This window comes from Chroicocephalus ridibundus, chromosome 20 (genome assembly GCF_963924245.1).
Source record: "Chroicocephalus ridibundus chromosome 20, bChrRid1.1, whole genome shotgun sequence".
NCBI lineage: Eukaryota > Metazoa > Chordata > Aves > Charadriiformes > Laridae > Chroicocephalus > Chroicocephalus ridibundus.
The window spans coordinates 1,483,329-1,496,976 of NC_086303.1; the positions used below are offsets into that span (position 1 = coordinate 1,483,329).

Below are 13,648 nucleotides of genomic sequence, written 5' to 3' on the forward strand. Positions count from 1 at the left end.
GTTAGTTACTGCAGCCACCCCCACGGCCTGGGGGGGCGCAGAGGGGCACCTGCACCCATTTGGGGGTGAGTGGGGGACGTCTGCAGGCCACCGTGTTGGTGTTGATGTTGCCACAGGGGCATTTGCCCACTCCCATACGTCTCCCCTGGGTTTAGCCACGAGCAGGGTGTATCGTCGGTCACATTTGAGGAAGGGGTGGCTGGAGATGGACCATCACCCCCACCCAGCTCTGTGGTCCCTATAGATGCTGGCTCTGCAGCAGGATCTTTTTCGGGGTTGAAGTGGTGGTGGGAAGAGTTAATTCAAGTTAATTGGGATTCTTTTCTTATCAGCATCCCTTGTTCACCAGTCTCCCATTGGAAACACACTTCCTATGACCCTTCCCCTGCCCCGGCAGGGTTGTGCCCCTTGGACGTCACTGACGGGCAAAGCCACTGCAGCAAGTTCCCGCAGGGGCCGGGAGGGGTGAGTGGTGGGTGGGTGAGATTTATGGGTGGCTCGTTAGCCAGCCATGGAGAGCAATGCCACGCACATGTAGCACAGGCAACGGGGCTGCTGGGTGTCCCCATAGCCCACCGCTGCAGCCAGCTCTGTTTAGCCTGGAGGGCTCTCTCTTTGGAGGAAGAGGAGGGCAGCAAAGAGGGGTGGGAGGAAGGACGAGGGGCTCAGCTTCCCACATTTTGCAAGGGCCTCAATATATCCCATCCCGTTCCTGGTTCAGCTCACACTGGGCAAAACGAGAGCAGAGCAATGGCAAGGACGGGAGCAAATCCTTCCCGTTGGGCCTCATTGCAACGGAGGGGCCCTAAACACCCTCCCAGCCCCCTTGAGGTAAAGAACCCCAAATCCTTTATCAGTAGTGCCTGAGGATGCTGCAACCCCAGGCTGGTGCAGAGAGGACCCTCCTACCCCGTGCCCATGGTCCCTTTGCACAGCAGTAGCTTGGCCTTGGTTTAGGGCCGGTGTTTACCAAGCACAGGTCTGATTCCCACTTGCATCTTATTTCTGCAAGAGGCTGCTTTTCCTGGAACTGATGCCTTTGCCTGATCCTTGCTAAGGTGCCCAGAAACCTGACGACTGGGATGCTCATAAATTAAAAGGCATGTGAGCGATCGCTTTAGAAAAAAACAACTAGTGGAGTTTTCCACTCCATGCTCTCTCTCTCCAGACCTTTCCCGGGGACAGCTCACTAAAAGTGGATGCTGATACCCTCACCGGTCCCCTGTGGGGTTACACAGTCTTTGCCCTGTAGGACTGCGTTAAGAGTCTGGAAAGGGCACAGTGTGCAGCAGGAGACAGTCCTGGAGATGCTGCTGCTCCCCTCTGTTAGCAAACCCCCAGCTAATGCAGCCCGCTCCCCGCCCCTGTCACCCAAGGCTCACACTGGCCAAAGTGACATGCCGAGATGGCAGGGACATCAAGGGGGCCAGGACATCCCCATCAGAGACCAAGGCCAGGTGTGAGCATGCCAAGGGAAGACCTGCTCTTGACCTGGCAGTTGGACTGCAACCTCCCACCCGGGTGGCACCATCGCTAACCCCAACCACCTCAATAAGCCAGCCTGACCATCAGCTGGGAGAAAAATTAATCCAACAATGCCCTCTGATGGTGGAAACGATGCCTGGTGTGGGCAGCGCTGCGCTGGTGCTGAGCCCCTGGGAACAGCGTTATCCCCATGGACTTCAGCTTGGGCGTGGAGAGCAGGTGACTGTGAGCAGACGGGGACAAAGCGGAGGGGCTGCAGGGAGGGATGAGCTACTTTAGCCGTGGGTACTGCCTGGCTTTGCCCTGCGGTGGCACCAAGGGTAGGCTGGGCTCAAATCTGTGGATGCCCGGGCTGGATTTGCACCCGCGTTTGCAGTGGGCTGCTGGGATATGCCTTTCTCGGGGCAGGATCTGGGTCTGACCCCACGACCGAGCTGGCACGGGGCTGGGAGAGCTCCTGCCTCGGCCCGAGGGAGGTTGTGCTGGCGGAGGAGGCACACCGCGCCGCTGACCTCTGGCTAACGATGCGCTTAGTCAACTTGATGGATCTGTCTGGGCTCTCCGTTAATAAACAGCATCTGACCCCAGCTGTCTCAGAGCTGTAAGTAACAAGTCATCTTTCTGCACATGAGCTATCAGTAGCTAACGGGGCCAATTCCTCCTCCTCCGGATAATGCATCGGCATGTCCTGCCCCCGCCGTCTCGTGCCATGGGGAGGGGATGCTGGTGGCAGCGCGTGGCTGGATCATAGATAAAGAAATTGTGTTTGGATGAAGAAGCATCAACATCCCACAGTTTTGATGTTGCTATTTTTGTTTTTTTTTTTTCATTCCCCAGCTCCAGAAGGAAACTTTTCCCCATCTTCCTCCTTGTTGGGCGGCTTCTGGTTTAGTCATCTTCATATATGTTTTATAAAGCTGGTCCTTTCTTCCCAAGCTCAAAACCCATTTCCTCCACCCACGGTTTGGTGGAGAGGGCAGCTCTCTCCCCTCTACCTCTACCTCCACCCACCCAAGCTAAACCACGACAAGCAGCACAGAGTGGTTTGGGGTTTTTTATTAGGACCAAAGCCCCTCAGATGGGCTTGTTTTATTGTCACAGCTAAGGACACGTTCAGAGAGGACTATGCCATGGCAGGCTGAGGTGCAGGTCCCTCCAGAGCACTGCTGGGGAGGGGGCCAGCAGGCAGCAGAGGCCATGGCCAGGAGCATCACTATGTGCCACGCTACTGCCTGGCAGCTGCAGCATCCACCTGGGGTTAAGGAATGAGATCCAAGTCCTGTGAGGGCACCGCTGCCGAGAGACGGGTGGTCAGGGATGAGATGGGAAACCACATCCCAGCCCTGGCTCTAATGCAAGACAAACCCAGCCCAGCTCTTCCACCCTCTTCTGCCCCACGAAATTCAGGTGCAACCCTTTAACTCTGCTTTTCCGCCCCGCAGCCTCATTTCACACCCCTTTATACCTGCCCCCAGCCCCAGTACCTGCCCCTCGTGTGCATCCAACCCCTGGTGCCCCAGGTGTCCAAGCCCTGCCTGCAAACCTGGGGCTCAGCCTGCTGCGCTGCCCACGCGTCTGCCGGGCACACCAGCCTCCCCGCTGCAGCTTCTTCCTCCTGGCCACCTTTACAATCCTCCCTCCACCTCGCAGAGGGGCACGTTTGTCTCAGGCTCTGAGCATCCCACCCCACCAGTGCATCTCCTGCCGTGGGACGAGGCAGCCCTGAGCTGGGGCTCCATCAGCAGGTGACAAGGGTTAATCCAGGGCACTCAACCCACTCCATCCCCAGCGATGTGACCCATCCTCTCTCCATGCCGCAGCCCCAACCCAGACCTACCTTGCTCTTCGTCTTGCCCTCCGCTCTCTCCTCACTGGGGCACTGCGGGAGAGCAGGAGAGAGATAAACCCACTGAACTCTCCTCACCTCACGCCCCTTTTGATTTCCAAAAGGGAGCCAGGCCATGACCTGAACACCAATGCGCACCTACGCACACCATCCCTGCGCACACATCCTCCGAGCAATCGTGCCCACCACCATCAATGCCCACTCCCGCCCAGCTTGTCCCCAAGATCCCAGCCTGAGTGAACTCCCAGGTGCTTTGTGTCCCCGGCACAATGATAAGCTCGTCTTCCCGTCTGACTTCACCGCGCTGCCTGCATGGCCGCACTGACAGCCCTGCCTGCAGGGCAGCGTGGCCGGGGCCGGCCAGGTCAGTGCTCGCTGCATCGGCTGGAAGCCCTGGCCCCAGCTGCCGCAGAGCTGAGCACCAACCCCGTGCCACACCGGCAGCGCTTTAGCTTCAGCAGGGACCAAGGGTGCCAGGTGACTACCAGATCAGAGCCCTGCCTGCGCGGGAAGTAGGGCAGAGCATGTCTCGGGGCAAGCATGTGCTGGGAAGTCACGGGAGGAGAAATAATAAAAATGACACGTGTCTAAGGACACGCCGCTCCTTGAGGAACACGCGTATAGTGTGGGTGGGTGGACATACATCCTCCTGCATGCCCAGGCGGGTCTGCAGCACGCAGGACAGGCGCCTGTGGGGGCAACAGAGAGGGGCACCTCCATACAGGGTTGTGCTGGGTGCTCTGCTGAGGCAGGGAAATGTGAGCTGGGAAGTCTGGGCAGGATCCCGAGACATAAATCAGAACAAACCAGGTGCAAGTGGAGAGGGTTCAGCACAGCGCCCCCCCAACACACACACATGGCTTGTGGATGGCTTGGGATGCAAGTGCTGGTGGACGCAGTGAGGAGCAAGTGACTGTCCCATCCTCCACCAGCACCTCTGGTCCTTTGGCTCTGCAGTTTCTGGTTCCCTCCCCATTTTTTGGCCATGAATAAGGGAAGGCTATTTCAAGATGCTTCAAGACCATAAACCCAAGGAGCCTGAAGCTCCAGGAACACGGGGCTGCCCAGCATCCTTAGGCTCCCCCATCACCAAGATCGACACAAAACAGGGACAAACCATAGCGCTGCGAAAGTGAGAACAGGAAGAGGCAGGCAAGGAGAACTGATGCTCTATCATCTCCTCTGCCAATCTTACCTTTCACATCAAGTTTGCAGTCTACCGAGGCTTCCCCCAAAGGGTTCACTGCTTTGCAGGTGTAGATGCCCCCATCAAAAGGGCTGGGCTTGCGGATTTCCAGGGAGCAGACGCCCTGCTCGATCATCGCTATGTATTTGGGGTCTTCCCGTATCTCCATCTGATTTTTCATCCAGATAATTTTGGGCTGGAAGGCAGCAGGATTTATTTATTTGTTTAAAGCAGGGAGAGAAATGAGAAATCTAACTGGCCCCAAAATTCAGCCACCTCCCTCTGCCTTTGCCTTGGCCCTGCCTGAAGCTGCTGGTCATGGCAGGGTTCACAGTCAGCTGCAACTTGAAGAGCTAAAGGGCCCATTTTTGAGCCCTAACCATGGCTCCACACTTCCTCCCCCAGTACAGAAGGAAACAAGACATAGCTTGAATTAAGACCAGTCTCCCATCTTCATGCGGAAACACCCCAAACTTGCCCCAGTTTGACTCAGAGGGCAGCTGCAGACCCAAAACCCGTCCAACCCTAACCCAGCATGACCAGATGTCTCCCAACACATCTAGCCACTTTGCAAAAACCCCACTGGTAGCTGCCCACACGCAGAGGCGATGCTGTCCATGGAGGATCCACTGACCTGGGGGAAGCCCCGGACGGAGCAGAAGAGATGTGTGCTGTAGCCCCGGGTGGTGGTTCGGTCTGTCAGGGGCTGGGTGAACTTTGGAGGTTCCATCATGTCCCGTTGGGGGATCTTCTCTGGCTGGTAAGCAGTTTCTAAGAAAATAATTAATTCTAGGTTGAGGCAGAGTTTGGGCTCCTGGGCTGACCAGCACATGGTCACAGGGATTCAGCCCAACACACCCCAAAATACTTCTGCTCCCTCACATAACAGCCAGACAGCATCTAGCCTGACACAAGGACCTGAGGTGGACCACTGCAGGGGTCTCTTCTTCTGTTGGCCCTGAGCTGCAGGGCCAAAACCAGGTCTGTTCCTCACCCCTCCCAGCTCCTGCTTCGATCTCACCCCAGGGATGTCCATGCCTTAATCCCTCCCAGAGGATAAAGGAGGTGTAGAAGGAGGGCAGGGGACCTCTGGACCTCTGCCTTGGGGATGGACAGCCTCACCACTGCAGGGATCGTCCTGGGGACCAGCGCAGCAGCATCACCACAACACCAAGCAAGCCCCACTAGCCCCAACAGGGACAGGACCCCTCTTGCCCACCACCACCCCCAGCCCCTTAAGGCAGGGCCTTTTCCCCACTTGTCTTCTTGATGTTGGCCACTCCAGAGGTGACGGCTGCTTTCTCGCTCAGCCCGCAGGCGTTTTCCGCGAACACCCGGAAGGAGTAGGTATTGCCAATGATGAGGTCGGAGATGGTGCAGCTGGTGCGGGTGCAGCGCTCCAGCGCCGTAAACCATTTCTGGGAGGAAAAAAAAAAAAATGAAAAAGAAAAAACAGTGGTGAGGATAGGCAGGCTGTCCGAAGGATGAAGTGTCGGGGGAGACAGCAGTGTGCAGCTTCCCCTCTCCCATCATGGCATCCCCAGCACCAGGTCACAGGAGGCCCAGGGGTGCCCTGACTCACCCCACTCTTCTTGTCTGACTTCTGCACCACGTATCCCTTGATCTCAGAGTTCCCGTTGTCCACCGGAGGGGTCCACTCCAGGGCCACATTAAAGCCCCACACATCCACCAGCTTCAGGTTCTGGGGGGGGCCCGGTGGCTCTGCAAAGAAAAAACCCTCACAAGGTTCCATCCCAATTTGCTCCCTCCAAATTTCGTGCTTTGACCATCCTGTGCACCTCACTTCTGATCTCTTCTCACCCTGCTGCAGCACACAAGGGATGAGAAGCTGCGATGGGCATGGGCTGGCAGAAGCCCCGCATCGCCACCCAGAGTTCACCTCCATGATCCTTGAGAAGATCCCACTGGAAGAGGAATCCCAGAGTCCCTTGCCTTATTGCTGGCCCTCTCCCATCCCACCCAGAACAGGAGCTATCCCCAGCCATGGGCAGAAATGAGTCCCAGAGCGACCCTGCAGGGCCTTACCAATCACTCGGATGTCCAGGGTAGCCTTGTCCTCTGCTCCATTTATCCTCACAGCAAGCTCGTACTTTCCCGAATCACTGCGCTGTGCCTCACGGATGTAGAAGATGGTGTCCTTCTGCGTGTTGCGGATGTTGATGCGACTGGTGTCCAGGGGCTGGCCACCCTTGGTCCAGATCACCTCAGGCTGCGGCTTTCCCTGGAGCAATCCACACAGGCAGGTTAGGAGCCACTCCAGCACACAGTCCCAACTGGTCCTGCTGGGAAGGACGGGTGGGCAAAGCCACCTTGCTTTGTCCAGGCAGCAGTGGCCTGGATACAACCTCTTCCATCCAGCAGTCCCCAGGGAAGAAATTACCATGCCAGCCCCACTGATAGGAAGCCATCAGGCTCCAGGATGATGCTGGAACATGCTGGTCCCCCAAAGTCCTCATGGAGCAAGCCCAGCTTTACTTGCCCAGGGCTTTGCAGGCAGAGCTGTGTTCCTGTTGCCCAGGCACTGAGCCCAGGTTAAAGCCTAGCAGCTGGGGTTTGAATGCAGTACCCGGGGCAAATTCATGCCTGGAGCACAGGCTCCCAACCACCTATGAGACATGGTGTGGACATGTCCCTCGTCGCAGGGACAGCTTTCTCCCTCTTGCTCCCCCTTGCTGTGTTTCAGGGATGGTTTTCTCCATCCCTGAAGAATGGTGGTGGAGATGCTTTGGGGATGCCCCAGACAGTATGTGATAGATCAGTTGAGGAGAGGACCTCCAGCTTGACCCACCAGTGCCAGCATCGCTTCCCCCATCACATATCTCCGGGGCTGCCTTGCTCCAGAGGGAGTTGCTCTCCCCAAGGAGATGCCCATTGTTGTGCTGTGGAGTCCTGTGGTACGTGGCTGCTAGGTTCAGCCAGGAGCACGAGCTGAACAGGGCTCATGGGCTGAGACAGTGGCAATGACAGCTCGTGTTTGGGGTTGTTCCACTGCCAACACCAACAATAAAGACAGCAGGAGAAAAATGGGAGCTAGGCAGGAATGGGAGAGGGGTTCCCACCCCGTCTCCCACCCTCAGTCCATGAGACATGGGGATCAGGACAAGTTAGCCCATGGTTGGCCCCAGGCATGTCATGGTGGATAGAAAAGTCAGTGCAGAAGCTAACGTGCAGTGGAAAAGTCTGGAGGAATAAATCCCAAATCATCCACCTACCTGGAAAGGGATCATAATGTTCAAGGCATCCCCAACACGCCTGACATAAGTCTGCCGCAGGTGACGGGGCATGCGGATCCTCGGGAGCTCTGGGGATCAGGAAAACAGGCCGTGGGGCCAAGGAAATCACAGCCCCAACCTGGCTGACCCGCTCTATGCATCCCACCCAGAAACACAGCGTCCTCTTCCCTCTCATCTCCTGAACAGTGATTGCTTCCCTGCAAGGCCATGCTAACCTACCCCATTGCCTGCACCACCCCAAAATTATATCCATCCTTGAGATGCCAGGTCACCAAACCAACGGCACCACCCCAATGGACCATTCACACCCTTCCTTATGGCCAAGCCATGGAGACCAACATGGACTTAACCAGAAGAGCCACAGCACAGCGTACATGGTAGCAAGGCAGAGGACAGCATCTCCCAGTTAGAAATTATTTTTCCCCCAGCTCAGAAAACAGACTTTCCAGAGGCATAAAACCCAACTTCCAGCAAGGACGGACAAGGCTCGCCAGACCTCCTCCTTCGCTGTGTGCTCAAGGCCATTGCAAGACCAAGGTGGTGCACGGTTACTCACAGCAGAGCTGTGAAAGCCCCAGGCTTAAAACGAAGGCTAACGTCCCCAAGGGAACATAACAAAGACAAGCAAAAAACCCACTGGAGAATGCTGATGGAGCGTGTGTCTCCTTCCTGGGGTGAAAATAGCAGCTGTGTAACCCTACCGGCTTGGTGCCACTCGGTGATCCTTCTGGAGAGGCATTGGGTTTACGTGAGCCCCTCACAGAAGAGCTGTGTGTCCCTGCCCGGATTAAACGTGCTGGAGCTTAGCTCTGGGGAGGGGGCACAGCCAGAATTAAACCAGGACTGAGCGATGCCTAAACAGCTGTGAGCGTGAAACGCCGGTGGTGGGCTGGGGAGGGCAGGGAGATGCCCGGCGGTCTCAGATGGCCCCGCCGACAGCTGAGACGGTCTCTGCTCCGCTCGTGCTGCTATTCACGCCGGGGATCCACACACCAATGCTGCCACTTGGGCTCATCAGTCTCAGCGGGGCGGAGAAACGGGACCTCGAGGGAGGAATGTTAATTCGTGGGTGTTTTCCCCAGCTCACGCGTGCCTGGCTCAGCCGGAGAGGGCTGGCTGAGGTCGGTGGCCCAGGTGACACGCTGCCGCGGGTGGGAAGGCATTTTTCCTGCCCTAGCTCCCCTGCAAAATGCGACTCCCACACCAAATCCTCATCTGGTTTCTCCTCGTCTCTCTCCACTTCCCAAACCCACTCGTCCCACCTGTTTTTAAACTCTCTGCCATCTGTATTGCTGCTATTTAAAATCCCTTGTGATGCCACAAATGAACTGGTGAGAGGTATAAAATACGGTCCCAGATAAAAAGTGAACACAAGAAGGTAACAGATGGGGCAGAGAAGAGCAGACTCGTGCGCCCAACAGACACCAATGCCACTGGGGTGGCCACGGGGTAACAAAAGGACATTGAGGGCTAATTTGTTCCTCAGCAAAGCCAGGCAGCGTGCACAGGGCTGTATTTCAAATGAAATGCAAAAGTAAGCATTGCAAAAAACGCAAAAGCGCCGTTTGCTGATGAACAGTTTCAGTCTAGCAAAAAGAAAAGAGAGAAGAAAAAACCCCACCGGCATGGAGCTAGAGCAAGTTGTTGGGTGGTCTTTCATCTCTTTGGGTTTTACACCTCTCAGCCCATGCACGTGGTTGGGACAAAGCTCAGGGACAGGGGGATTGGCCTGGTGGGTGCAGCACGGGACCAGGAGTGGGAAACGTGAGCTGTGTATTTGGTGTCTCCTGACAGCCCCCCATGCCCCAGCTTCCCCAGTCCAACAAGGTATGGTGGAAGCCTTTGAGATCTGGAAGTGAACATGGCAGCAGACACCAACCTCTACGCCGTGTTCACCTCCCCCCAGCAGACTGTGAGGGCAAAGCCTGCAGGACCCTTTCCAGATACTGATAGCCTTCTCCAAGCCTTTTCCTATGAAAAGCTGATGGTTCCCGGAATAACTTTTGTTATTATTCTTACTACTATTTTGAAGCAGCTGAAAAAATCTGGCGTGTTCCTTGAGTAACAGGAAATCTTGTGCATTAATAATTCCTCGTAACGGGAAAACAAGTCCGTATTTGCTGTTTGATAAGTGAAAACCAGCCTTGCGATCATATATCAGCCTCAGCACATTCGCAGCACCCCGGGAGGAATGCGAGTCTTGCTAAGCATGGGAGCAAGCCATTCATTAGCGAGTTCAGCATGATTAAACTTCCCATGCTCCAGCCTACCAGCCCTTGACTTTCCCTGGCTAAATAAACAAAGCTGTCCGATGTGTGTGTGATGGCATATTAGAGACGTAAGCGTGGCCAAGGAGAGGAGATGCGCTGAACGTGAGACTGTTCCTTGAGCTCTTGCAAAGAAACGGGAAAACGCGGCTCTGCATTTTAAGCCCTTCACCCCCAAAGCCTCACCATCTGCAAGATCAGTGGCTCGAGGTCGGGAAGCTGCTCTGTCCCACCCCAAGGGAATTGGATTATTGAGGATAATATCTTGGTCAAAGGCTGGATTGCGAAATGCGAGGGCAGAGGCTGCTTGGGCTGCAGGGATGGACTGTGATTTCTTTCTACTGCTGATAAAGCACACGGGGATTACGCACGTCAGGAGCGGCACTTACGGAGGATCTCTCTGACGAGGACCGGCTGCTCCAAAGTAGCCGGGACGCTGGCACCGCTGGCGCTGACAGCCTTCACCCGTACATGGATCTTGTCACCGGAGCCGAGGTCCTGGATCGTGTACCGGGTGGAAAGAAAAGGCTCCTCGTTCACAGCTGTCCAGTCTGTACCTACAACCAACCCAGCAGAGCACTTCAGGCGTGCGATGGACAGATGGACACACACTCCCCAAAGAGCAGGATCAAGCCACAGGGGGTGAAACCCAGAGGCAGAGCACCCCTTCCCTGCAAAGGCTGAATGATTTGGGGCACCAACAGAAAAAGGCATCTTAGAGGGGAGGTTGTCCACCCCACCCTGCCAAGGAGCATGGGGTACAGAATGCTGGCAGAAGCTCTACTATTGAGCAGGAGGCTGTTTGAAAGTAAGAAAAGGTATAAGGGCAACAAAGACAGTCCCTGCTGACCTCCCAGGTGCATTTCTGGAACTAGTTAAGATCCTGTGGTCACCCTGCCAGTCTCTCTTACTGCCCCAGGACAACTCATTGAGGCTCACCATGTTCTCCAGCCCATCCTCCACGTTGGACAAAGTCTGCTTATCACCTGCCACCAGCCAGCTAGACCTCTCCAACTGCTCTTCCTGTTTGGAAGGGGCATCTCAAACTCACCCCGCAGCCATGATGTAGAAGCCCTCCCACATCAGGCAGCTAACACAGCCTTGCAATGTGCTGAGCCTCTTCAGAGGTTTCTCAGTTAGAAAACAAACTGCCTCAGCCACCAAAGGGCTGGGTGTCCCAGGCGGGCAACAAGAGCAACACACGCAGGCCAGGGTTTGCTAAGCCACCATGCACACCTTCAGACCAAGAAGGTTCTCCTGTCAAATGTCATCAGACCAGCCAAACCCCACCAACTCCTCTTTCCCTTCACTACTGGTATTACTCAAACCGACCCTCACTCAAAACTCACCCTATTTTAGCCAGCCAGCTTCTTGCACCAGCCCAAATACAGCAGTCACGGAGCCCAAGTGGTTATCACTGAATGACTAGAGCTCTTCTGTCACCCAGCCAAGCCCAAAGCAAGCTAGGAAAGCATCCAAAACTATGGCCTTTGGGTGGCTGTCAGCCAGCACCCTCCAGGAATGGCTGCATCTTTCCTTGTCCCACGCAAAGGCCGCCTCAGGCATCGCATCCAATCATGGTTACCTCCCCAGTCCTCAGTCCCCAGCCCAAGAACGAAAGCCTCCCACAGCCAAGCATGTGTTGATTGTGCCTGCCACAAGCAAAACAGCCAAGGGTCAAAGATCAAGTTCCCCAAGGCCCACGGAACACCTCGGTCTCCCAAATCACTCCAAGCTCATGTAGCACCCAGCACACCCGCCCCAGCCTCCCCTTGCAGATCCCCCCCAGCCACACAGGTCGTTTACTCTCACCCCAAAGCCAAGCAGGGCTTCAAGAGAGCGCCCAAAACACAAGCCTTATCCGCCTACCCCATTCCAACAACCAGCAATGCAACTGGAGAACCACAGATCATTGTTGCCGCCCACCAGCCAACCTCCAGCCACTGCAGCCATCCTCCTTACGGGCATCTTGAGCCCCGTCTCACTTGGGCAGGGCTTGCCTGCTGATGCATGCCAGCCCCTCTTGCTCTGCCCAGGACCCTTTGCTCCCTCATCATCCCACCTTATCCCTATTCCTTCTGCACTTCCTTTTGGGCAAACAGGGGAGCTCCTCCTAAGGTCTTGCATCACCATCCCAACCTCAGGTTTCCACAGAGCTGGAGTCCACCAGAGACCATCCTCAGTGAGTACGCTGGTCTCTCCTCCACCCTCTAGCTGAACATGGCAGTGACATTAAATCTGGTCCAGCCCCCCGCTAAAGACATCACTACTATCTGAAGACAATGGTAAGAGTCTCTCCTCCATGGGGAAAAAAAAAAAAAAAGACCATTTAAAATTAACCCCATTGGGCAAAGAAAGAGCAATGGTGCACAAGGAAATGCCCTGCTGGTTTCTGTCCAGCTCCGCCCCACATCTCCACAGCAACACACCAGTTTTCCATGCTTACGAGGCAGGAAAGCCCAAGCCTACTTCCATCTTTGCAGATCTCCACCACGTATCCATCCAGGGCTGACCGGCCTGTCTGTTCCGGGGCTTTCCAGGTCAGCGTAACCGAGTTTTCACTCACTTCTTCCACGGTCAAGGACAAGGGGGCGCTGGGAGGCTCTGTAACAAACCCGCAGTGATGAGGACAGGCTCTCCAGTATCAGAACTGTTGGAGGGCAATCACCCAGCCTCCACGCTAGTCTTCAGCCCTCCCATCCTCCTAATCCCCCAGCCCTATCCCACTCCAAAAATATCCTTGATGACTTCATCCCTCCTTCCCTTCACCCCGGCATCCCCTCGTGCCCCCTCCCAGCCTTGCATATCTCCCCTCCCCACTGCAGTGTCCAGTCCCGTTCTCACCTGCCTTTGGTTTCTCAGGCTTAGGTTCAGGGGCTGGGGCTTGGGGTTCAGCTGGGGGACCTTCTTCAGGGGCTGGAGTCGCTTCTGCCGTGGGGACGGGAGCAGGCTCGTCTGCGGGGGCTGGGGGCTGCTCTGTGGCAGGAGGATGCTCAGGGGCCGGGGCCTCTTCAGCAGCTGGGGCTGGGGCTGGTTCTTCCTTCGGGGTCGGCGCTGGCTCCTTCTCCGGAGCCGGGTCTGTGGCTGAAGGTGCGGTTTTGCCGGTCATTGCTGCAAAGCCAGGGGGCTGGGGAAGAGGATGTTTTGGGATCTGTGCTCTGGTATCTCTGATCTGTTTTGGGGTTCGTGCTCCAGACCAAAGGTCTCTCCTCCAGATACGGGATCTCAACTCCAAAGCTGGGGTCCCTGCTCCGGACCAGGCGTCTCCACACCGGACGGACAGTCTCTGCTCCGGGACGGCTGTGCTGGGGCAGGGGAACCAGGTCACTGAGCCAGAACAGGGGCTGGGAGATTTTTATAGGCTTTGGCTGGCACTTGTCACCTCCCTGCAAACCAATCTGCCTGCGCAGGCGGGGGCTGCCAGGAATAGCCACCCGGGACCTGCACATTCAGCAGCATGCCCCTACCCCCTCCTATGGGACCGCAGCATATGGTCCTGTTCCCCCCCCCGCCATCCCCCCTGGGCTCGCACGGGACTGGGCAGGCTAGGGCCAGGTCACCTTTCTTTGGGGACGTGGCTCCTGTCCCCAGCACCAACACCCCTCTAGCT

The 13,648-nt window shown here is 56.2% G+C and overlaps 1 protein-coding gene across 1 annotated transcript; it reads right to left on the bottom strand.

Moving 5' to 3' along the window:
• Nucleotides 1–2,525: 2,525 nt before the first annotated feature.
• On the bottom strand, nt 2,526–13,376 carry MYBPH (myosin binding protein H). The gene is made up of 11 exons (XM_063356830.1): nt 12,883–13,376; nt 12,508–12,642; nt 10,428–10,595; nt 7,751–7,839; nt 6,564–6,759; nt 6,100–6,239; nt 5,776–5,935; nt 5,152–5,288; nt 4,527–4,713; nt 3,323–3,364; nt 2,526–2,778 (listed from the first exon to the last, which is right to left on the bottom strand). Exons 1-10 carry the CDS (start codon nt 13,145–13,147, stop codon nt 3,354–3,356), a joined length of 1,488 nt encoding a protein of 495 aa, XP_063212900.1. The 5' UTR covers nt 13,148–13,376; the 3' UTR covers nt 2,526–2,778; nt 3,323–3,353.
• Nucleotides 13,377–13,648: the final 272 nt, after the last annotated feature.